The sequence below is a fragment of the Eubalaena glacialis genome, chromosome 1, assembly GCF_028564815.1.
Source record: "Eubalaena glacialis isolate mEubGla1 chromosome 1, mEubGla1.1.hap2.+ XY, whole genome shotgun sequence".
Classification (NCBI taxonomy): Eukaryota; Metazoa; Chordata; class Mammalia; order Artiodactyla; family Balaenidae; genus Eubalaena; species Eubalaena glacialis.
The window spans coordinates 27,157,125-27,182,824 of record NC_083716.1 but is presented as its reverse complement, the minus strand read 5'-3'; the positions used below and the strand labels follow the sequence as shown (position 1 = coordinate 27,182,824).

The 25,700-nt window shown below is 41.2% G+C and overlaps 1 protein-coding gene across 7 annotated transcripts in view; it reads right to left on the bottom strand.

The window, feature by feature from the left end:
* Window positions 1–25,700, bottom strand: part of ARMH3 (armadillo like helical domain containing 3) — a 175,105-nt gene that overhangs the window by 117,097 nt on the left and 32,308 nt on the right. For 6 of the 7 annotated variants that reach the window (XM_061193947.1, XM_061193979.1, XM_061193971.1 and 3 more), the window contains 11 exons: window positions 24,280–24,336; window positions 22,317–22,360; window positions 21,176–21,236; window positions 19,171–19,217; window positions 18,575–18,650; window positions 16,903–16,996; window positions 11,150–11,251; window positions 6,703–6,761; window positions 5,027–5,092; window positions 2,682–2,751; window positions 1,592–1,652 (listed from right to left, as the gene is read on the bottom strand). In XM_061193947.1, coding sequence (XP_061049930.1) covers window positions 1,592–1,652; window positions 2,682–2,751; window positions 5,027–5,092; window positions 6,703–6,761; window positions 11,150–11,251; window positions 16,903–16,996; window positions 18,575–18,650; window positions 19,171–19,217; window positions 21,176–21,236; window positions 22,317–22,360; window positions 24,280–24,336 — 737 coding nt within the window. The remainder of the gene's footprint in view (window positions 1–1,591; window positions 1,653–2,681; window positions 2,752–5,026; window positions 5,093–6,702; window positions 6,762–11,149; window positions 11,252–16,902; window positions 16,997–18,574; window positions 18,651–19,170; window positions 19,218–21,175; window positions 21,237–22,316; window positions 22,361–24,279; window positions 24,337–25,700) is intronic. The other variant, XM_061193954.1, reaches the window with a different exon arrangement.

The following is a 25,700-nucleotide window of genomic DNA, read 5'->3' as shown; positions in this document are numbered from 1 at the left end:
GCCAGCTGCCATGTCAAGCAACCCTATGGAGAGGCCCACATGGCAAGGAACTGAGATTTACCAACAACCATGTAAGTGAGCTTGGAAGCAATTCTCCAGCCCCAGTATAGCCCAGTAGAGCCCCAGTAAAGCTAACACGTTGACTGCAGCCTCTGCCAAACCCTATGCCCAAACTACCCAGCTAAGCTGCTAGGATTTCTGAGCCACAAAAACTGTGAGGTAGTAAATGTTTGTTTTAAACCCCTATGTTTTGAAGTGGTTTGTTACATAGCAATAGATAATACACCTGAGAAGGGGTGGGAACAGCTTAGGATTTACTGTAAGAAAGTTTGGGTTCAAGTCCAGGCAATGGTGCTTACTAAGAGAATAACCCAACCTCCAGAGCCTCAGTTTCCTTGCTTGGAAAATGAGAAAACTAAGACTATAATAATATACTACAAAATAAAGAGCATATCCTAGAACTAGAACATTAGATAAACAAGCTAAAAATATAATCTGCAGCAAAACAAATCTGATCCCTGAGGTACTGATGTTCAGCGATCCCATCTAAAACAAGCAGAAAACTCATCTGGTAAGTGTTATAAAAAAAGCAGCTTTTCATGGTCTTTGAGTTGAAATAAAGGATCAGACTAACTTTTAAACACCCAAAAGATATGGAAAAATGCAAACCACAACCTACTTACCTAAAAGTAAAATTTGTATCATTATTTCATATCTAGGAAACCAAAAATATATAGCCTACAAACAGTCTAAAAAGCTGGAGATCTACTCTAGTCAGAGTAAAATCTTTCATATCTCCCTAGATCCCAGGCCTAGCATTGGAATGAGGCACACTAAGCTTGCTGTGCACCAAACTTCTCTCTTACTCAAAAAAGTGGAGGTACTAATTCTGTTGTCAGACTGAATTCAGATGCATTTTAAGGAATAAAGATAATACATATATTTGAGATCACACTAACATGGCACAGCTGTTAGGCATTGATGATGATAAGAATGCTGAAATAGCAAAGAAGAGAGAAAGCCTAAAGGCTTAAACTTTATTAAAATATGAAGATTTCCAGTCATCTCTAGTTATACTGGTTATAAAGAATTGTTACAGACAATCAGATCTCCTCAGGAAGCAGGAATCTCCCAGCCTGGCCACTATATACATAATCTGCCTAGCTAGCAGAATTCTGACTAGGTTGCTAGTACAATGTAGGCTAAGAACGAACCAAAAGATCTCTCTCTCTGGCCTTTCCATATCTTTTAAATACTGCTGACTCCTTTGATGCCAAAGCCCAGGGATGACTAAGTGGTCTGCTAGTATTCCATATCCTTGGATACAGGAGTCACCTATGATCACTGCTTCAACGCATCAGCCCTGTTCTTCATGCAGTGTGCCTAAAAGTGATAATGAAGATACGTAGTTTGTACTTTTCCCTCCTTCTGGAAAAATGTATAAAACAGGCCATAAAACACTCCCTGACACTTCTCCGCACATAAATGTGCTTTTCCTGAAGTGTACATAAAAATTTTGTGACTATTAAACTTCCTATCACTCTATTCTATAAAATAGATTTGCACACATTAAATGAACCACGGTACTTACACATAGAGATCCATAGGAAACTCCTTCATCATGTGTGTTACAATAAACTCTACCATCAAGTCTGAATGGGAGAAAGAGAAAAATTAGATCAATCAGAATGAAATTCATTGCTTGCCTTTGGGCTGGGAAAAAAACCTTCTCAGTGCACTTTATTTTATATAAGGCACTTTTTGCAACACTTTCACCACCTGCCACTTGTAAGGTAACAAGAAAATTAGTTCTCTCCTATCCAGAAGGATACTTTGACCTGCCAATAAACTCAGATACAAGGGAGATTTCATTGTACAGATATTTCATACCATGACACTAATGCAAAATGCCAGAGGGAAATCATATGCTGAGAACCAAGTGATGAGGCAGGCAGAGAAAAAAACTATGGATCACATCTGTGTAACCAGACTCAAACTCTAAAGCTATGTCAGTCTATCTTGTCTTCCTATCACACTCAGTTTGACAGGTATTGACTGAAATGGTCTGGGGAGCTTTGGGTCAATAGAGGCTTAATATTATATAGCCTTAATTATTGTTTCTAAAATCAAGTAGCTTTAGGAAGTAGGGCTGAATACCCAGGTGAAATGGGATTAAGAGTTCAGATCATTTACCTGAGGAAAATGCAGAATTCTGGGCAGACTAAATTACCTACAATACAGCCCCCTAGCTGTCAGCTCTGTCAGCCTCCTCTCAGCTTAATTTACTCAGAGGAAGTTTTATATGTCTGAACCTTGAACTTTAAGCCTCCTGGCCAGCTGACACATCAATTTGGACCAAAAAAGGGAGAGAAGAATTTGAAATCTTGATCAGGTGTAAGATAGTTTACAAATTTAAATCATGTATCAAGGTTAGACTTAGACATTTGTCTCCCTACAAAGATCTTTTTCTTTGAACAAGAGCACCCTTTAATTGAGCATTATATTCACTGGGATTGCTTTACCAAACTCAACAAGAAACATGGTTTCTTAGGCCAGGGAAGAAACATAACTAGTAACTTCTTCTCTGAGGAGGACGCGCACATCAAACAGGATCTATCCCTCATCTTAATCATGAAAACCTATCGCTGGCCCGGAAACATGCCAATTTTGATGATACTCACCCAGTACTGCACATACCAAAGGACGGCAGGGAAGGTTCTTGTCTGCTGCCTTCTTCCTGTGTCTCATAGGCTTCACATAAAAAAGAAATGAAACTAGTAGACATCTGAACTAACATCCAATGGCTCACCATCATGTTTTTCATGCAAATAAAATCACTACTGGGGGCTTCCCTGGTGGCGCAGTGGTTAAGAATCCGCCTGCCAATGCAGGGGACACGGGTTCGAGCCCTGGTCCGGGAAGATCCCACATGCCGCGGAGCAACCAAGCCCGTGCACCACAACTACTGAGCCTGCGCTCTAGAGCCCGTGAGCCACAACTACTGAGCCTGTGTGCCACAACTACTGAAGCCCGCGTACCTACAGCCCGTGCTCCGCAACAAGAGAAGTCACGGCAATGAGAAGCCCTCACACCGCAACGAAGAATAGCTCCCACTCGCCGCAACTAGAGAAAGCCTGCGTGCAGCAACGAAGACCCAAGGCAGCCAAAAATAAATAAATAAATAAAATTTTTTAAAAAAAATCACTACTACTAGGAATTCCCTGGAGGTTCAGTGGTTAGAACTCCGCGCTTCCACTGCTGGAGGTCTGGTTTCAATCCCTGGTTGGGGAACTAGGATCCCACAAGGTAAGTGGCATGGCCAAAAAAAATAAAATAATAATAATAATAATAATAAAATCACTATTACAGAGATGCTACCTTTTCTTTCTCTTTCTAGTGGTGGGGGTGGGGTAGAGCAGGGAGGACATGTAAATGCTTCTCAGTTATCAGTGCAGGCCTGTGACAAAAACACAATTCACAGCAAAACAACAGCCCCAAAGGGCAATGGAGCATACAACAATGGGAAAGCTGTTGTTTTTACTTTGATTTTATCTATACAAGTGACATTATTAACAACAAAAGAGATACACTGGTATTTTTCTTTGATAAAATAATAATTAAGAAAAAGAAGAGGGACCTCCCTGGTGGCGCAGTGGTTAAGAATCCGCCTGCCAATGCAGGGGACACGGGTTCGAGCCCTGGTCCGGGAAGATCCCACATGCCGCAGAGCAACTAAGCCCATGCGCCACAACTACTGAGCCTGCGCTTTAGAGCCCACAAGCCACAACTACTGAGCCCACATGCCTAGAGCCCGTGCTCCGCAAGAAGAGAAGGCACCACAGTGAGAAGCCCGCGCACCGCGACGAAGAGTAGCCCCCGCTCACCGCAACTAGAGAAAGCCCACGCACAGCAACGAAGACACAATGCAGCCAAAAAAAATAAATAAATAAAAAGAAATTTATTTTAAAAAAAAGAAAATGTGACTGTGTAGAGGCAACAACAGTAGCAGTTTAAAAAAAAAGTTTTTTTTTTAAAGAAAGTTTTAATATAAACCTCAATGTGATATTTCTGAACATACCTCCAAGTTTTAGGAAATTCCCTGATCCTTCATACTCTATTTCCCCCACCTCTCAGATGAATAAATCAAAGCAGGATCTAGCATCAACCAATCAAAGATCGTACTACATTTTGAAAGCAAAAGGCTTAGGCCCATCTCCTTGTTGAAATCTACATTACTGATACATTCTATCTTGTATATACTTGTATAAAAGTATATCTCTAGTCAAGATATACTTTTTGGGGTTTTTTTGTTTGTTTGTTTTTAAATTTATTTATTTTATTTATTTATTTTTGGCTTCATTGGGTCTTCGCTGCTGTGTGCAGGCGTCCTCTACTTGCCGCAAGCAGGGGCTACCCTTCGTTGCGGTGCACATGCTTCTCATCGGGGTGGCTTCTCTTGTTGCGGAGCATGGGCTCTAGGCGCACAGGCTTCATTAGTTGTGGCACACGAGCTCAGTAGTTGTGGTGCACAGGCTTAGTTGCTCCGTGGCATGTGGGATCTTCCCAGACCAAGGATCGAACCCATGTCTCGTGCACTGGCAGGCGGATTCTTAACCACTGTGCCACCAGGGAAGTCCCGTTTTGTTTGTTTTCTGTTTGTTTGTTTGTTTGTTTTTGGCCACGTCGGGCGGCATGTGGGATCTTAGTTCCCCGACCAGGGATCAAACCCATGCCCCCTGCAGAGGAACTGCAGAGTCTTAACCACTGGACTGCCAGGGAAGTCTCCTGATACATTCTAATATTACTGCCATGGGTATACGATTATGGATCTTTCCACCCTCTCTTGAGCAGGTAACACCTCCATGACACACACAAAAAATCCCAACAACTAGTATGGGTCTTCTGAACAGCAGTTAAGCAAGAGCCCTTCAGCATAAATTCCACCCACACTTGTTCTAGTAGGATCAATTCTGTGTTGGCAGAAAACTTCCTCTAAGAAAAAACAAGAAGCAAAAGTCACACTTACCATTCTATGTAAGTTTACTCGAAAATTCATGTTGTCGTCATGTAAAAATGCATTGGCATACTGATCCTAATAAAAATAAAAACATAGATAAAAAGTAAGGAATGAGTGCTATACTTAAGAAACTCAGTTTATAATCTTTCTATAATAATCTATAATCTTAAAGTCCAAGGATTTGTAGGACTTAAAGAACTCCTTTCAAGGACCAGTTAGAGAGCTAATGGGATGAGCCTAGAGCCTTTATGTCAAGCCCCACTTAAGCCATAAGATTTCACTTGGGTGTAATTTCCCAGTGTGTCTCTAACTGGCCAAAAATCTCTAAGCAAATTACAAACAATAAAAATTAAGGCACAGGCACTTGAGGCAAATGCTGAGAGGAATGTGTTTTCCTATTCTCTCTTCCTTCCCATCTGCCCAAGGAGCCTGCTCTGTTTGCGACAGCTTGAAGGTTTTCATAGGGACTGCAGGATACATGTGCAGGCTCCACATGGGGATCTACGATGAAGAAGAAAGGTCTGCACTCCGCCGGGAATGGGCTTGGCACAGCAAGAGAAAGCTGCTTACACAGGCAACGTGGCAGTAGGCGAGACCCCGTCTCTCCCTGGCTTTGCTGAAGACTGATGGAAAATCAAAAACCTCTCACCATGAATCAGTAATAAACATCCCTTGGCCCTTTCCCAACATCTCTTCTGAAGATCTGACGTGCCTACAGACTCCAATTCCTAGGAACTGTTACAATTTGTGAAAAACAACTCCTTTAAAGATTTTCTTAGAAAGATTTTTGAAAAGCAATTACACCAGGCCCACTGCTAATAAGCAGCTCTTCTATAACCAGCTACCCCTAACCTGGTGAAAAGTAGGTCACCTTTTCACCAAGAACATAAAAATGGAAAGACTGAGAGAGATCTCTACTCCACATGGGCCACACCTTAACTGTTTTTCTTAGGAGAGAAAAGATCAGAATAAGGAGTAAGTGAAGGAGGAGTCTGAAACTACAAATTTAGCTCTAAATTAACTCAATTTCTGCCATACCTGTGTTGCCACCAAGATCTAGGGTGAGTTCAGGCCTAATTAATCCAACCAAAAGTGTCTCCTTACAAAGCCCAAGCATCTCTTCTTTTTTCCCCTCGGGGTCTTGTTCTTCATCAAACTGCAATCAGCCCACTTTACTCAGTTTCCAATGCCCCTCTTCGGCTTTTGTCTCCACCTCTTCCCACAGAAACCTGAGCTTTTTTCATTTTGCTAAATGCAAAAGACCCAACATGAACAGTTTCAAAGGGGCAGGACTGTTTCCTCTGAAGAGGCATAAGTCTCTTCAGAGTTTCAAACTCTGAAGAACTAGAATCTTAAAAAAATAAAATTAAATTAAAAAAGAACTAGAATATTCCAGTTATAGCAGTTATCATATCACAATTCATTATTAGATCATGCAGTAAATACTGAGCCTCTACTATGTGCCAGACACTAAGAATACACTGGTGAAGAAGACAAAGTACCTCCTATTGCTTACATTCTAGTGGTGCTTACATTCTAGTGGAGGAGATAATACAAAGTGGGAAGATTTTCTCTCCTAAACTTTAGGACCCTAAAAGTCAGCGGACAGGAACTTGGAAGAAGCGCAGAAAGAGACAGCACTTTGTTAAGAGATTAGCTAATACCAGAAGGCTGGTGAGACCTACCTCTGCAATACACGTAAGGATAATCAGACAGAGTTTGCCACTGTGAAGCCGGTGCTCATCTGAAAAGAAAAAATAAACCCTTCTCTCTAAATCATCCAGACCATGTTTCTACAGAGAATAAATATGTGCATCATCAAAAAGAACATTCACACTTTCTCTCCCCACAAAATTCATGAATGAAAATCAAGGTTCTACTAGAGTAATCCTTGCTTTTCTTCTAGGCAAAAGAATTCCCCCATAAGATTTTTTTCGTAAGCATTCTGGTAGTCTGACGGATAGCTAACCATCTTCCTGAGAACTATCCAATTATTGTAATGGTCACTAATACCATGGCCCAAGTCAGGGCTATGCCCTTTGTTTCCATATCAGCCCTTTGCTTCTGAATAATCAGACCTATTCCCTTTCCCACCCCTCCTCATCCACTAGCTAAAAGCACCACCACCTTTACCCATCTACCACAAAATCTAGAAAAGTTTTATAACTGTTCATAGCAAACTGGCTATGAATGAGAAAGAAATTAACTGGAGACTAGGGTCCAGCTCATGCTTCTCCTTGCACTGTGAACACTACTTACGATCAGAAAAGCTGATCATTTTTCTTCCTGCCAAAGCTATTCACTCTAAAATATTTATTTAGTACCTACTATGTGGCAGGCACTGTGCTAGGCAACAGAGACATAGCACTGAACTAAACAAAGGTCTGTGGTCTCCCAGAACTCACATTCTACTTATTAAAAAAGAAGGCAACCGCAATAACAGGGCTCTAAGCCCAAACAAATGACCCAGAAAGAGCTACTCCATCACTGCCAATTACCAGAGCCATCAAAACTTCTTTACTTTCCAGGATCTTTGTGGGTGAGGGGGTGAAATAGAGGTAAAAAGAGGGTCATTGGGACTCCCTGGTGGTCCAGTGGTTAAGAATCCACCTTCCAATGCAGGGGACTGGGGTTTGATCCCTGGTCAGGGAACTAAGGTCCCACAAGCCGCAGGGCAACTAAGCCCATGAGTGGCAACTACTAAGCCCGCGTGCCACAACTAGAGAGCCCATGCACCACAACTAGAGAGAAGCCCGCGTGCCGACGCAAATATCCCGCGTGCCACAACTAAGACCTGACAAAGCCAGATAAATAAATAAATAAATATCAAAAAAAAAAAGAAAAAAAAGAGGGTCATACCAGCATATCCAAACCAGAAAAATGGCTTATGATGTTTCAAATTAGCTTTGACGGGACCCAGACTAAAGTCCATTCTGGAGAGATCTATTAACGGATTACAGTGCTGCAGAAGTTAGTTAACAGTACACACCCTGACATTAACCTGTTACTTCCTCAAAGATGGAATCTATCAACTAAAACCTGACAATCAGAAGGCATAATGAGGGTGTGGTCAAAGAAATACATTTGCTTCTCCTCAGTGATAGGCAGTGCAAAAGAATAATGATGATGCTCCTACCTGACATTCCCAGTAGCTTACAGCAGAGCCCGTAGGCAGCCAGAAGAGAAATGCCTCTTCCTATGCAAAATTAGATTCATAAGACTCTTCTACCTATTCCTGGCCAGAGTTTCTCTGGCACTATCCTCCCTTTCCCCTTAAGCTGAAAAGCAACTCTTGTAGAAAAGCCTGCTATCTCTCCACTTAAAAAAAACTGTTCCTGAAAACAAAAATAAGGCATATTTCATTATAAACATTTTTTTAATTCAGAAAAGCACAAAAAAAGAACAATAAAAACCAAGTGTAATCACACCACCGGGAATTCCCTGGTGGCACAGTGGTTAAGAATCCGCCTGCCAATGCAGGGGACACGGGTTCGAGCCCTGGTCTGGGAAGATCCCACATGCCACGGAGCAACTAAGCCCGTGCACCACAACTACTGAGCCTGCACTCTAAAGCCCGCAAGCCACAACTACTGAAGCCTGCGCACCTAGAGCCCGTGCTCCGCAACAAGAGAAGCCACCACAATGAGAAGCCCGTGCGCACTGCAATGAAGAGCAGCCCCCACTTGCCGCAACTAGAGAAAAGCCCATGTGTAGCAATGAAGACCCAACACAGCCAAAAATAAATAAATAAATTTATAAAATAAAAAAAAAAGAAACTCTGCAACAGTCTTCAATATCAGGGTTGAAACTGTTGGATAAATAAACTATTAAAAATGAAAAAATAGGGGCTTCCCTGGTGGCACAGTGGTTGAGAATCTGCCTGCCAATGCAGGGGACACGGGTTCGAGCCCTGGTCTGGGAGGATCCCACATGCCGCGGAGCAACTAGGCCCATGAGCCACAGTTGCTGAGCCTGCGCCTCTGGAGCCTGTGCTCCGCAACAAGAGAGGCCGCGATAGTGAGAGGCCCGCGCACTGCGATGAAGAGTGGCCCCCACTTTCCACAACTAGAGAAAGCCCTTGCACAGAAACGAGGACCCAACACAGCCATAAATAAATAAATAAATAAATTTTTTAAAAAAAGACTAATATAAAAAAAAAATGAAAAAATAAAAATAAAATAAATAAAATAAAATGCTAATGTAGTTTAAAAGCTATTGGTTATGGGCTTCCCTGGTGGCGCAGTGGTTAAGAATCCACCTGCCACTGCAGGGGACATGGGTTCAAGCCCTGGTCAGGGAAGACCCCATATGCCTCGGAGCAACTAAGCCCATGTGCCACAACTACTGAGCCTGCGCTCTAGAGCCCGTGAGCCACAACTACTGAGCCCGTGTGCCACAACTACTTAAGCCCGTGCGCCTAGAGCTCGTGCTCCACAACAAGACAAGCCACTGCAATGAGAAGCCCATGCACCGCAACAAAGAGTAGCCCCCGCTCGCCACAACTAGAGAAAGCTGGCGCACAGCAATGAAGACCCAACGCAGCCAAAAATAAATAAATAAATAAATTTATTTATTTATTTAAAAGAAAAAAAAAACAACTATCGGTTATGGAAAACATTCTGGGGACAATTGGGAAAAACTAAATATGGACTATTACATGATATTAGAGAATTACTGTTGGAAATTCCCTGGTGGGCCAGTGGTTAGGACTTGGTGCTTTCACTGTGGTTGCCCAGGTTCAATCCTTGGTCGGGGAACTAAGATCCCACAAGACGTGTGGCACGGCCAAAAAAAAAAAAAAAGAACTACTGTTGATTTTCTTAGCCTTAATGATGGATATCTAGGAAAATGTCTTTAATTTTGAGATACATGCCGAAGTAATTCTGGTATGAAGTAGAATGACATCTGCAACTTACTTTAAAATTATTCAGCCAAAATAAGAATAACACAGAAATTTAGACCATAAATTTAGACCATAAACCAAATATGGCAAAATGTTAATGGGTATATGACTGATCACTGTATGACCCTTTCAGCTTCTCTGTTTACTGGAGTTTTTTCATTTAAAAAATTGGAGGAAAAATGCTACCTCAGTGTCACCATGAAATAAAAAGCTCATTTCCAGAGAATCTTAAAACTGGGATATATTCCACTTATATGAGGTAGTCAAATCCAAAGAGACAGAACGCAGAATGGTGGTTGCCAGGGGTTGGGAAAAGGCGAGAATGTGAAGAATAGGGAATAAGTTTTTAATGGGTACAGTTTTAGTTTCACAAGATGAAGAGTTCTAAAGATGGATGGTAGTAATGGTTGCATAACAATGGGATCATACTTAGTGCCACTTAAAAATAGTTAAAATGGTAAATTTTACTACAATAAAAAATATAATAGAAATAAATAAATAAAAATTGTAAACATATAAATCCGGTATAAAGAAAAAACTAGGTTAAAAAAAAAACCCTGAGATGTATATACTGGACAGAAGTTGCTGGGCTTCCTCCCAATCCCTTCTTCTAGCCCAACTATTCCACTACCTTACCACCGATTAAAAGATCATAGAAAAATCATCAACAGAGGAAGAACAGGACACTAGACAGAATAAACTCAAACTTCTCTAATACCTATTTCTCTTCCACTTCCATTCTGCATTTCAGGGATGAGTACTGACACTCCTGTTTTAAGTGTTAAAGAACACAGTCCCTCTGAATCGCACCTCTTCCTACCGTACTCTGTACAACAGTCCTAATTCTCACTATGAGCTGATGTTTTCAGTTCTTGTCCTCAAAAGGGAATTCCCTGAAACATGCTAATCCCCTCACTTCCCACACACAAGAGTCTGCATCTACTTATCAAAATCTGCTAAGAAGACTTGCTAGTTTTTGTAGAGATCAATTTTTTTCCTGTTCTACTTTGGAGCACTCCCCCTCCAGCTCCAGGTTTTCCCAACATCATCTAATTGTCATCTGGCAATAAGAAATCACTGTTTGCCAGTAATCAGGACCATCACTTTGCACAGGAGGTCCCAATGGTTCATCTTGTCAAAGCTTCAAAGTATTAATGCTGCTCCTTGCTCTAGCTAAGCAGCTACCTGCCACCTCCTGCTTCCTGAGCCCCCAAAGTAGCATGCCTTACCTTTGGTGTCCTGCATGACAATCGAGCTATACTTTAAGAAGGTTATCAGTAGATTGCTGGTCTGTACATCTGCATCCAGTGGGAGTTCCACAGAACTTATAACTGGAATAAAACAGATGAAATGCATTTAGCCTATAACATATTCCATCTAACACTTCTACCTATACAGACAGCCACCTTGCCAGCAGGCAAGGAAATCACGAAATAATCTTTTTACACAACAGAGGAAAGACCGAGTGCTTATCATAAAACCTTTATCTAGTCTTCCTAGGCCTCTACAGCCCTTCCTACCCCCAAGATTAAGCCCAATGTCCTTCTCTCCTACCTAAGAATGCCAGTCTCCAGAACAGTGCTTTTCTCCCAACATCCTAAGAAGGGTATTTTGATCCCACTTTCTAACCCCCAGTAATCCAAAAGGGTTCAAGGCCCTTCTTAAAAGCACTTTCATTTGTACCTAAGTTAAAGAGCTGTACTGAATATAAGTGAGCTTTGCTTTGATGAGTCTACCGCTTAAAATAAATGACAATTCATTCCTAATATGGAGAAATCTTGCTCAATTTTGAGAATAAGGCTTTAGGCTGGAAATACCCAAGATGGAAAGGAAAAAAAGTTAAGGCAGAACTACATTCAAATACTATTTTTTAATCCCTTCCCCACCTGAAAGGGAACCTGAAAAGGAATACCAGACTAAAGATAGGTGGACATTACTGATTGGGACAGAGTTTTATATAACTAGTTGCTCGATGTTTCCAAGAGAAACTACCCCTGCTCACATTCTGTGTCACAGTCCCAATGAACAGTAAGGGACCAGACTAGGGCTGACCCACAAAGGACAGCCCTAATATAGATTTCCCAAGTTTCTAATACTTTACACGAGACTCAGACATCTTGTTAAGTACTTTTACACTGTCTAAGACATAATATATAAGCAAAAGGAAGCTCATGATAGCCCAGACAAACTAGAGAATCTATAGCTTTCTGTTATATTTTCACCTACGAAGACTCAGCTGAGTTTGGGATATTATTCATAATATGTATTCATAACCATAATGAATCCCTCTGGAGTTATTACGATGTATGCAGAGAACATTTATTAACAACGGGAAACATTTGCATATTATGGATCCATAATATATAGCAAGCACAGCAAAAAGCCTTATGAGAAGAAATTAGCATGCCTAACCCTTGGCTGTTTTCCCACAGTTCAGCCCCCAAGAACTAATAAAAAACAAGTATATTTTTATGTTGAAATACTAAAAGGTCTTAATTCATGTTATGGGTTAATGACCTGTCATTTCAATCTACAGCCTACTCTGAAGCTCAGAGCCCAAAATCATTCCTTTGTCCAATACAAAGAGGCATCTAACTGGTTAGTGGGACTTTTTTCCCCACTCAAACACAGCAATAACTAAAAAACTGCCTTATATAATATGTAGAAATATAGAAGTATATGTATTTTTAGTTTACCAGAAAGTCCTCTCACGCCAAGGCTGAGCTGTCAAATGTCAAGTCTGAACTGAGAACAAATGTTACAGCTAAACTGCTGGCTTTTAAAAAATAATGGCTCCAGTGACATACCTTTAAATATAACTAGGCTACTGAGCACCAGTTATATTAAAAACCAATTAAAAACCAAAACTTGAAAACAGGGTTATAATACTTATACTTAGGACTCGTACAGAAAGGAAATGAGTTAGGAGAGAAGAAAAAGAACAAAATAGAAGAGATAGAATAAAATCCCTCACAAATTAAAATCTCCTTCCTAAGGAAGAGTTTATTCCTTGATCTTTGGCTTCATAATTCTTCCCAGCAGCCTTTGTCAAGGGAGACAGTCATTTGAAAGTGGGCTGACTCCAATCTTCCCACTAGAAAAAATAAAAGCTCACTGGTTGTAGGTAAGTAAGCACAAATCCTGCCATTGCATAATCAAGTGTGTGGGTGGAAGTGTTCCCAATGAACAGTTTGAAAGGCAGTTCTCTGAAGCATCCAAACCCCAACATTGCATGGAACTCTGATACACACACACACACACACACACACACACACGCACGCACCTACACACACGCCTTTTGATATCCATGGTAACCAGGCAGGCTTCATCGTTAAAGAGAAAGATCAGTATTTCCGCTGGAATATTTGGTGACCTGAATGAGCAGAGACAAGTAGGCAATCCTGCTACATGTTCCTTCTCATTAAGATACAGGTGTGCCCCGCTTTTCGAAAGCTCATTTTTACATAAGCCACTTCGCCTTTAGAAAAACCTACATTAGTATCTGTTTTCGCTAATGGAAAGAAATCCAAAGAGAATTTCCACTTTTAAGAAAAAAGGTGGGACTTCCCTGGTGGCGCAGTAGTTCAGAATCTGCCTGCCAATGCAGGGGACATGGGTTCGAGCCCTGGTCCGGAAAGACCCCACATGCCGCGGAGCAACTAAGCCCACAAGCCACAGCTACTGAAGTCCACGTGCCTAAAACCCGTGATCCGCAACAAGAGAAGCCACCGCAATGAGAAGCCTGCACACCGCAACTAAGAGTAGCCCCCACTCACCGCAACTACAGAAAGCCCGCGGGCAGCAGCGAAGACCCAACGCAGCCAAAAATAAATAAATAAATAAATTTATTTTTAAAAAAAAGAAAGAAAGGAAGAAAAAAGGCGAAGTGGGGAGGGGCAGAATAGGGGTAGGGAATTAAGAGGTACGTACTACTACATAAACTAAATAAGCTACAAGGATATATCACAGGGATTATAGCCTACATTTTATAATAACTATAAATGGAGTATAATGTTTAAAAATTGTGAACCACTATGTTGTATACCTGAAACTTGCATAATATTGTAAATCAACTATACTACAATTTTTTAATTAATTAATTAAATTTAAAAAAAAAGACAAGTGAGGGAATGCCCTGGCGGTCCAGCAGTGAGGACTCTGCGCTTTCACTGCAGAAGGCCCAGGTTCAATCTCTGGTCGGGGAACTGAGATCCCACCAGCCACATGGCCAAAAAAAAAAAAAAAAAAGACAAGTGATAACAAGTATTGGTGAGGATGTGGAAAAAAACGAACCCTTGTGCACTGTTGATGGGAATGTAAATCGGTGTAACCCCTAAGGACAACTGTATGAAGGTTCCTCAAAAAATTAAAAACAGAACTACCATATGATCCAGCAATCCCACTTCTAGGTGTATATACAAAAGAAATGAAAACAGGATATCAAAGAGATATTTTCACTCCCGTGTTCATTACAGCATTATTCACAGTAGCCAAGGTATGGAAACAGCTTAAGTGTTCATCTACAGATAAATGGATAAAGAAGATATCGTACATATATATACAAGGGAATATTATTCAGTCACAAGGAAGAAGGAAATTCTGCCATTTGCAGCAACATGGATGGACTAGAGAATATTACGCTTAGTGAAATAAGTCAGACAGAGAAAGACAAATACTGTACTGCATCACTTACATGTGGAATCTAAAAAAAAATAGTCAAACTTATAGAAGCAGAGAGTAGAATAGTGGTTGCCAGGGGCTAGGGGTGGGGGAAATATAAAGAGGTTGGTAAAAGGGTACAAAATTTCAGTTGTAAGATTAATAAAGTCTGAAGATCTAATGTAAAATATGGGGACTATGTTGATAACAGCATGTTGTATTTGAAATCTGCTAAGAGAGTAGAACTTAAATGTTCTCACCTCCTCCAAAAAATAAAAATAAAAAGAGGGCTTCCCTGGTGGCGCAGTGGTTGAGAATCTGCCTGCTAATTCAGGGGACATGGGTTCGAGCCCTGGTCTGGGAAGATCCCACATGCCGCGGAGCAACTAAGCCCGTGAGCCACAACTACTGAGCCTGCGCGTCTGGAGCCTGTGCTCCGCAACAAGAGAGGCCGCGACAGTGAGAGGCCCGCACACCGCGATGAAGAGTGGCCCCCGCTTGCCGCAACTAGAGAAAGCCCTCACACAGAAACGAAGACCCAACACAGCGAAAAATAAATAAATAAAAAAAACAAAAAAACAAAAAACCGCAAATGAGTTTTAAAAAAAATAAAAAATAAATAAAAAGATAAATATGTGAGGTAATGGATGTGTTAATTAAATAGATGGGGAATTCTCTCACAATGTATATGCATATCAAATCACCTCAATAAAACTGAAAAAAAATTTAAAGAAAGTATACATGTTCCATTTTTTTCTTCTCACATTTAGGCGATGAAAAGTAGAAAAAAAATCCTACCACCTACTAACAACTAGAAATGAATGTAACAAGAGACAAGAGTTGGGGGCAGGGGGGGGGGGGGGGCGGGAGTAGAAAGAAAGAAAGAAGGCAAAAAGTGAAAATCGTGTTCAGCGTTTGTTTTGCAGCAAGTTGTAACAGAGGCAGTGAGCATCCCAGGCAGTTGAGAGTGGCACCACCAAATTCCTTCCCCAGGAGCTACACGCAGCATCTAGGTATCAAGCCACCACAGCTTTAAACTGTGTCTGTGAGCATCTGTGCTTTATCTAGATTTCCTTTGTAAACCTGTTAGCAAGATGTGTCCTCAGGTAATTGCTTCTTTGCTTTACAGAAGGTTTCATATGAGAGCTCTACTTTCAGACAGCAGGGGAAACCTGTACTTTGGAATTTGACTTTCAATTCTAAACAGATCCAATTTGCTACCATAGACTTGAATATCAGTGGCACCTCCCAGTCATGCTTTTGTACCAATAATGCTTTACTACCTTGAAATGCTAATGCCACAGGTGTTATATGAAACTTTGAAGGAGAAAAAGCAGATCAAAGACGGTCATGTCACATACACAGGAGGGAGGCACAAAGAAAGGATCAAAGTTAGATTTCCTGTACTTCTTTACCCCAAATGAGGTCAACATTTGAGGCAAAACATCAAGTATTAATGAAGATTATTTTTAGGTTAAGTTATTCCATCAAACACACTCAGCTGACAATAGAACCAATTCAGGCTGACACAAAGTTTATCAGGCAAAATTCATTTCTTTTCTGTTACCCTTTTCTTCAGTGCCAGTGGTAAGTGGAGATTTTTTTGTTATTTTTTTAGGGAGGGAAGTCTTAAATACCCAGCAAACTCCCAATTATTATGCGCTTGTCATTTTTTAACTGGGCGTGCCTGGCAGACACATAAAAGTGAGCAAATCCCAGGTTCACTTTCTCATCCATTTATTCAACAAATATTTACTGAGCAGTGACCATGCCGGGCACTATGCTGGGCAATTAGTGGTAAACAAAACAGGCATGGTCCCAGCCCTGATCCATGTTGTGGTTTTTAGTCTCAACTCTCACTAACCTTAGGCAAACCTCTTATTTCTCTGGCCTCAATTCCCTCATTTGTCAAATGATAACAAGAGATAATATTACTATTTTACATTTATTTCAGTGAGATATTCATAAAACATCTCATCTGAGCCTCACAAGTACCCTGAGAGTTTGGCAGGACAGACATCACTGACCTCTGAGGTCCCTTTTAAATCTAGTATTCCATGACTCTACAACCATTCCCTGAGGAGGACAAGCTGGAGTTATGTAGCTTCTTTACAGAAAAAAGCACTTGACTCTCTTTTCCAGACTTTTCTTTGGAGCTTCATGAATCCTGAAGGACAGTTCTTCAGATAATTTCTTAAGCAAAAGAATTAACAATTGTGCTTTTTGTTAAAAAAAACAAACAAAAAAATCCAAAAGAACTATGCTCACCCCTAAAGATTCAAGATCATATTCGTCAAGAAAACAAAGGAGATGGTGGGCTTACCATCAGAGGAGGGCGGCGTGGTCCCCAGCGGTGTGGCTGGGGTTGCTGGAGGAGGGCCGACGGGAGTTGTCACCAAGCCCATTTCTGGATGACTCTGAACGAGAGCACAGATAAGGGTAAGAAAGAGAAAATCCAGTTCTGGGTATCCTCTGCTTATCCTTTCTGGTATTCCTGGCCTCATAATTAGACAGAAAGCTCACTGAGGAGGGACTGCTTCTACATTTAGTTCCTATGAGTACCTGATTACTGTTGATACTTGCTAAACTCTAATGAGAAGCTCTGCAGGCTAGTTTTCTTTAAGCAACTAAGTTCCTATTACAGAAGTTTTTCTGCAGAACCATATGAATAAAAAACTGGGATAAACAAATACACAGAATTATTCCACACACACACAAAAGGGCACTTGCTATCCTATTTGAACCTATCTGAGAAGGGATTATTCTTATCAGATCAACCTAAAACATATCTACAGACTGTTCTAATGACCACAAAGTTGACTAATAAATGCAGGTGAGCCAAGGAGATAACAGGTACTATAAAAAGAGCTATGCAGAGGGCAGCCTTCCCATTCCACAACAAACAAGAGCGTGTGGGGCTGGGAGGCAGAGACATGGGCGAGACATCCAATGGGGACCAAAACAGATGACTCCTCTTTCCCTTACCTTCCTTAGCCATCCCTGCCACATCAGCTCTTGAAAATTGGGCTGAGTGGTGGCTACTCCCTTCTCTTCCCCAACAGCTTTATCAGATTTTACCCATCTCACTTCTTCCTTTAAAATCAGTTACAGAATTCAAAGAGCAGAGAAGGAAGACCCTGAGAATAGTGGATAAAGTCTCATGTTATCAGTCGTGAAAACCAATAAGTCCCTCTTAGCCAGACCCTCAAACCAGCACACTGCTTTTTGACCTTATTTTTTTTGTTGTTGAAACTCAGTGGATCCCATACACATCTGCCCTTTGAGAAAAAAGCATAAGCTAACTTTCCTTTAAAAGAAACCTTCATACATATTTTAAACAGTCTGGCTTTAAAATAAAAACACTTTATCAATTTTTTAAGACAGCTTTCATGAGCATCACTCAAGTTTTCAGCCTATTTAAGTTCCCTTCTGTACCAACTACCGAGGCTATCCCTTAGGCAACTGATCCAGCACTCAGGATTCTATGACTTTCTGCTTTCAATATTTGTAGACTTTTTTTTTTTTTTTTTTGGTTAACAAACCTTACACAAGATATTTTGCACAAGATATTTTGTACTCTTCTTCTTTGGACATGGGTAAGATAAGAAGATAAGTGACGTGGCCTATTTTATCTCCGGTTGTAATTCCACAGAGGTTTAGAAAGCAGAAAGCCTGTTATAAAAATCCATATGGGCAGATAATACCAAGGGATTTCCAGTGAGCAAAATGAAGTAACCTCAACTCGTTTGGTTAGCAGAATCAGTAAACTGGTCAAGACCATTAACTTTGCATGTTATCAGATCCATTTCAGCACCAGATGGAAACATACATATTTGAGGAGAGCATGAAGCAAAGGCAACTGATGCAACTCTTTGTAACTACCACTCACCAATGCAAAGTAGGGTTTACACGGCACAGCCAGACAGGCTTTTCAATGGAGTGAATGTGTATGAAATTCAGGGAGAAAAAGAACTGAAGTTTTTAACATAACCAACCTGCGCTAACACTGTGATAAAGTTGCGATTTAAATGAACAGCTTCGTAAAGTGCCAGAAGGATGGCCTCATTGGTTCTAAAGAAAAAGAGAACAAATTGGAGAGTCTCTTACAATGAAGAAGTTAAAAGAGTATAACCCTCGAGATAAGATTTCACTCCAGCTCCTCATTATAAATCCCTTTGAGTTTCTAATGCTCCCTTTATTTCCTTTTGGGGCTTATGTAAAGGGTATACAGTCAGAGCTTTAACTTTAATTCCTTAGAACTAGTTCTTATCTACTTCATTGACTATTTCCCCCTCTCGCTTTTCCACCCCAATCCAGTTAAGTCCTTAACTGGCTCAGACACCAAGCCCTCTTTCAATTCATTCCAGAGACAGCTGGGAACAGTTTTTCAGCTTCTTGGGGCTCAATACATGTGACTGAAGCAGAGTTTTCTAAGGTCCATTATTGTTTAAAACTCAAGAAACAGTTGATAAATCACCAAAAAAGTTTGAATCTGTAAAAGATTAGCAGAGGTAACGTTTCACACTTTCATATCCAGTGAGAGAGCCCACACTAATGTTCAAGTCACCGCACAAGAACGTCAGGCACTTACTGCACTGAGATTTTCTCATGGGCATCTGCTATGAACATGCTGCCCACCTGTGGAAGAAAAGGGGAATTGCAGAGTTATAGCAGGGAAATGTGAGAGGTGCTCTGTACCTATAAGCCTTTAATCAGTCAAAAAACAAGCTGCTTGGAACCCTGGCCCACCAGTTACACACAACAAAACCAGCTCACTGTGAAGATCTTAAAAGAATCGTAAGTAATAAATGAAACAATGAGAGCTCCCCTAACTTGTCTTTACTTAAAGGGACTTAAAAAAACAGAAAAACAATCCCAGTACTTTTGGCCAGCTCTCCTTTTTAATGCGTAAGTTTAGTAACCACAGACAACAAGTAAATGGCAACCTAAACATCCTCATCACTTTGCATCTGTCCTTGAATTTGCTTATTTGAAGTCAGGAACTAACTCACAAAGAACAAAGAAAGCAGGCTGTTCATCCAACACAGAGCCATCTTTGGGGGAATATCTGGGTTTCAGACCAGAACTGTCTAAATGAAACCTACTGTCCATATTTTACATCATAAAACCTCTTGTTTGTGTCCTAGCTAGGGCAGCTGAATAAGTAAATGGAGTAGATTGCCTCCAATATGTGTGATATCAGAGGCACTGAGATAGATGCCCATCGATCTAAGAATACATGTTCCACCTACTTATTTATTTATTTTTTAAAATTTTATATATATATATTTATTTTTTTTTATTTCATTTATGGCTGTGTTGGGTCTTCGCTTCTGTGCGAGGGCCCTCTCTAGCTGTGGCAAGTGGGGGCCACTCCTCATCGCGGTGCACGGGCCCCTCACCATCGCGGCCTCTCTTGTTGCGGAGCACAGGCTCCAGACGCGCAGGTTCAGTAATTGTGGCTCACGGGCCTAGTTGCTCCGCGGCACGTGGGATCCTCCCAGACCAGGGCTCGAACCCGCGTCCCCTGCATTGCCAGGCAGACTCTGAACCACTGCGCCACCAGGGAAGCCCCTCCACCTACTTACTGATGCCCAAAACCATGCAGCTGGAGCTTCATTTATTTGGTACAAAACTTTTTCTTCTTGGCTAGAAGGCAAAGGTCCCTGGGAGCAATATAATTATATCTAATTCATCTAATCAAACACCAATACAGCACTCACACTGCTCTGACATCTGAGGGATTATCCATTTGTGCTTCAGAGTTAAAGAGTTTATCAAGTCCTTTCCTTGACAGTAGGCTCTGAGAATGAAGAAGGCATAGATATTGTGGGGGAAAAGTTGCCTTTTGGGGGACAAGATGGGGGGACTGCTGTTTCTTGCAATGAACTCAAAATCTGTCTTGCTCTAGGGCTGATTACTTGAATACTAATGCCCAAGAAGACAGACTTTCTGAATCTAAGTTCCAAGACTCCTAGATTTATCTCTTAAAAATCAGTCCCAGATTATCTAGCCTAAAATGCCTATCGTGCTAAGGCTGAGATACCTTGCTCTGAACCAATAACTTTCCTAAACTATGGACCTCTCAGCCCAGACCTTAAGCCTTTAGATGAGTGCCGCAGATCACTGCACCAATCCCTCGACTCCAGGACCAACTACAAGAGATGACGGGGCCACTGCAAACAGCCAAGGATCACTCAGGGTTGGACTTGGATCTAAATCCTATTCTGTGTTCCATAGCGTCAGTCCTCAAACAGAGCCAACTCCTTAGGAAGCAAAAGTCTGGCTTAATATGAACCCTTTTTTTGTTTTGGTTTTGTTTTTGTAGTCTTTAAAAAATTGAATTGATTAATTTGAAAAAAAAAAAATTCTAACCCTGATGGTCCAGTGATTAAGACTCCACGCTCCCAATGCAGGGGGTCCGGGTTCAATCCCTGGTCAGGAAACTAGAGCCTGCATGCCACAACTAAGATCCAGGGCAGCCAAATAAATAAATATTAGAAAAAAAATAAAAATAAACTTATGAGTCTAAATTTGTCTACCCCTGCAGATCTCATATATTTCTGAGCAGGAGAGAAAAAACAAGTAGGACTTACCATATTTGTTAAAGCAGAGAAAAAACCGCCCTGGTGTTCTTCTTCCTTGTCTTTATACTGCCTGAACAAAAATAACTAAATTCAACTTTAGTATTATTTATCACGTGTCTTTGTCCTTGGCATACTAAGTGGTAATCAGGGCAGCACACTCGCAGAATTCACTGACTCCAAAAAACAAAAGCGTTATGACAACCCAGCCACTGCAGTTTCCCCTGCAAGCTAAGAGGCACCCATATGCTCTTGAGGTAGTGTGTACCAAAATGCCTAGCTACTTCGGAAGAGTCTTAGAAAGCAAGCTGCAAAAGTGTGAAACTGCTCTAACATATGGCTGATCCAGTTATTTCCCAAACAGACTATTACTTGAAAAGTGTGACAGTAAAATTAAGGCTGTAACAGTGAAAATCTTGTTTGTTTTTGAAGGAAAAGGAGGGAAATCTGTGAGCTAAACTATTTGCGGAGATGGGACAGATTTGAAATCCCAATACCCAATTGTGTATAAGGCAAGTCTGGAAAGGAGTAAGAAAGATCCTGCCTGGTCCTTGCCAGGATTAGATACACTTCTGGTTTCCATTCACTGAATACCAAATCCTTCCCCATCCCCAGCAAGAGGGAAAGCAAGCATCAATGAAAAGAGCCCCCAGAACAGACAGGGACTCTAGGAAGCTGCAGTTGATTACTGATGAAAAAGAAGTATCTGTCAAACTAGAACTAATTCAGTGCTTTCTTTTCTTTTTTTTTTTTTAAGCATACAAAAAAGCAGTGCTTCACAACCTTTTTTACATAGAAAATGGTATTTATATGATACATTGGGCTAAATGGAAGAGCCTGCTTATGGCTGGAAAACTAGTTAAAGTGCTCTGCAATAAAATACCAAGGGTTGCATAAGAATGTTTGAATGTAAGAGTTGCTTAAACAAAAGATGGACACTAACATGGTGGCTACTTCTCCCCAGTGTTAAAAACAACTGCTGCTAAAGCCATCAAGCCCAGCTAGAGCAAATGCATCTGCCAGCAGCTGTACCTCTGAATACTCTTCCAGGATAGGTAAGAGACATTCACCCAAGAACTCTTAACAAACCTGTTTCCTTCTCAACCAATTCAAACGAAAATTAGACCCTTCCCTTCTGGAAAGGTGGACTTACCTGTTATACTCAGATAAAGCTTGAGCAATCACAAGCCCCATTCCCTAGAGAGAAAAAAGATAGCACAGGTGAAATAAGGGGCTGTTGGCGATACTATGACTAGGCCACGGAAAACACTAATTACAGCACCATGGTCCATGCCCAAGAAGTTCTACTTGAAAGTAGGCAACAAGGACAGGAATTCTGAGAGACACTGTCAAAGGATCAAAAGGAACTTCTTTGGAAAGATTTTTCTGATCTAATTATCTTACTTAATGGTTCCAGATACAATTAAAATAGAGTAACAAGGGATGAAACAGACCAGTCCAGACCACTGACAATTTCACTGGGATCATTTTCACCTCAAAAGAAAAGACTGAGTTAGAATCTTCAAACAAAAAGCTCTCCAATGTCTCTATAACAACCCATAAGAAAAGTGACAATGAGTCCCACGTTAAATGAAGGTGCAGGGACTTCCCTGGTGGCGCAGTGGTTAAGAATCCGCCTGCCAATGCGGGGGACATGGGTTCAAGCCCTGGTCCAGGAAGATCCCACATGTCGCAGAGCAACAAAGCCCATGCGCCACAACTACTGAGCCTGTGCTCTAGAGCCCGCGAGCCACAACTACTGAAGCCCGCGCACCTAGAGCCCATGCTCCGCAACAAGAGAAGCCACCACAATGAGAAGCCTGCACACCGCAACGAAGAGTAGCCCCGGCTCGCCGCAATTAGAGAAAGCCTGGGCGCAGCAACGAAAACCCAACGCAGCCAAAAGTAAAATTAATTAATTAATTAATTGAAAAAAAAAAAAAGAACCTATCATTGCTTCCTCAACATTGATTAAAAAAAAAAAAAAGAATCCGTCTGCCAATGCAGGGGACACAGGTTCGAGCCCTGGTCCGGGAAGATCCCACATGCCGCGGAGCAACTAAGCCCGTGCGCCACAACTACTGAGCCTGTGCTCTAGAGCCCGTGAGCCACAACTACTGAGCCTGCGTGCCACAACTACTGAAGCCTGCGCACCTAGAGCCCGTGCTCCACAACAAGAGAAGCCACCACAATGAGAAGCCCGCGCACCACAACGAAGAGCAGCCCCCGCTCGCCGCAACTAGAGAAGGCCCGTGAGCAGCAACAAAGACCCAATGCAGCCAAAAATAAATAAATTTATTTTTAAAAATGAAGACAAGCTACTCTCAGGCCACAGGAAAACAGGAGTGTAATGGGAAGAAGCATCCAATAAATATTAAAGTAATTTATCAACTTTCCCCCTAGAAACTGCTAAGCGTATCACAAAGATCAATTAAGGCCACAAGGATGTCATGTGTGCTTTTTTTTCATAAGAGAAATTAGAAGAATGAAGAGGGCAAGATGGAAAGAGAATAAGGCCAGACACCTGGTCATCTTCTTCCTCCCTATATTCAGAGATCAGATGTTATTTCCCAAACCTCCATGGATATATGTAGCAGATATATATCATCCTCCATGTTTCAGCTTCACCAAGGCAGGCTATAAATATAATCTGGCTGGTTCTACAAGAAGAACTCTCACAACATTTAGTCATCTAAGCCTTCTTTTTTTTTTTTTTTAATTTCAGCTTTATTGAGGTATAATTGACACACAAAATTGTAAGATATTTAAAGTGTACATCATGGTGATTTGACATACCATCTAAATCTTCTTATTCTTGGAAATGTAACTTCTTGACTCTGTAGGATAATCAACCTCAGCACACTAGAACATGAAATATAACTGACCATTTCATCATGATTAGCAAGCAAATATCCCCTCACACCTTCCTTCCATGATGAGAAAATAGAAAACAGTAAGACAGTAGCACTGATGCTCTAAAAAGAAATACCTATTCCCTCTTTATAGCCAGATGAAATTAACACAATAGCTCTCTACTCTCTGTTCTAAATATCTACTAAAAGTAAGGCCACCAAAGGCAAGTAATTAAAACAATACACAAGGATCCAGATACTCACATTGAGCGTGGCTTCATCATCCACAATAGACAGCTTCACAATATAAGGATTCACAGACTATTAAACAAGAGAAGAGACTCCAGGTGAGTGTGACCTAGTTAAGAACCCATTAGCTATTTAACAAAGTGTTAACAAAAATGCTTCCATAAGGTGCTCTCTCTAGAGTGATGCTCCTAAAACCTATGCCCAACTATCTTGCCAGGTGACTTCCTCCATTTCCAGTAAATCTCTCAGTGTGCATGGGCATTCACCAAGCATGCACAGATACACACACACACACACACCAGTTCTATTCTACCCGCATTTTCCTCTAGACTGAATCAGCTCAGGTCTATGTCTGCCACTTCTCCCATCTTTCCCTCTTATTTGTTTCTAAGAAGTAAGTGAACGCTCCACAACACTCACTTTGTCCTATCCTGCCAATAATTTACTGAGTCCATAGGGACAGCTGTCTTTTGGGGAGCATAAAAGCTCCCTTGCCATAAGGCACAAATTTATATGTTGCTAACTTACACTCTCATCCCAAAGGCTCCCTAACCATTCCACAAACTATATCCAAGGACTGATTCACCCACCCGTAAAACAGAGCCACCTTGGGGGTGGAAAGTGGCAGCTGCTTAACAGCCAGAGAGGCCATTTATAGATCCAATACCCAAATAACACTGCAGGGGAACTGAAAAAAAAGATGTAATTACCCAAACTACAATCTGGTCAGGACACTGGGATTTAATGATTGTCCCATCACTTAAAATATTGGAAGATTTCTTGAGTTTTTCCAGATTCAATCTCAGCTGGGCAGCATATGGAAATAGATATATATTTAAACTCATTAAGCAACTGGGCCATCTCCTACCAGTGGGATGAGAACCAATGACGTGCTCACCTTGAAAACAACCCCTGCGTAGTATGTGAGGAAAGACCTACTAAAGATCAGGCACCAATTCTAACCCAGGGGAAGCTAGAAACAATAGTTCTCAGATGGGCAGTTTTTACAGCAACCAAGAAAACATTACTGAGAAACTTGGAAACCCAACTGAAAGGCTAACTCCCCGCCCCACAGACTTTATTAAAGTTTCTGAGGGCATCTTTCGAATGCCAACTGGAAATACAGAAGGAGAAGCTTTGTTTTTTTAACAGCCCAAATGTTTATAAGGTTTTCTACAATACAATTCAAGGAGGTAAAACTCACTCCATTCGTTACTTGATCTGACAGAGGAAGGCTCTCAATACTTCTTCCTATAACGAGCAGTCAAATCCTGCTGACGCTACAGACTTCAGACAACATCCAAAGCAAGTGGATCCTTGGAATTGAAAATCAGCAGTAGGCTGACCTTGAGATGCCATCAAATGAGAACAACAGTAGAAAGAACAGGCCACTGTCTCTTGGCATAATTTTTGCAAAGTCCTAGTTACCTTCCCAA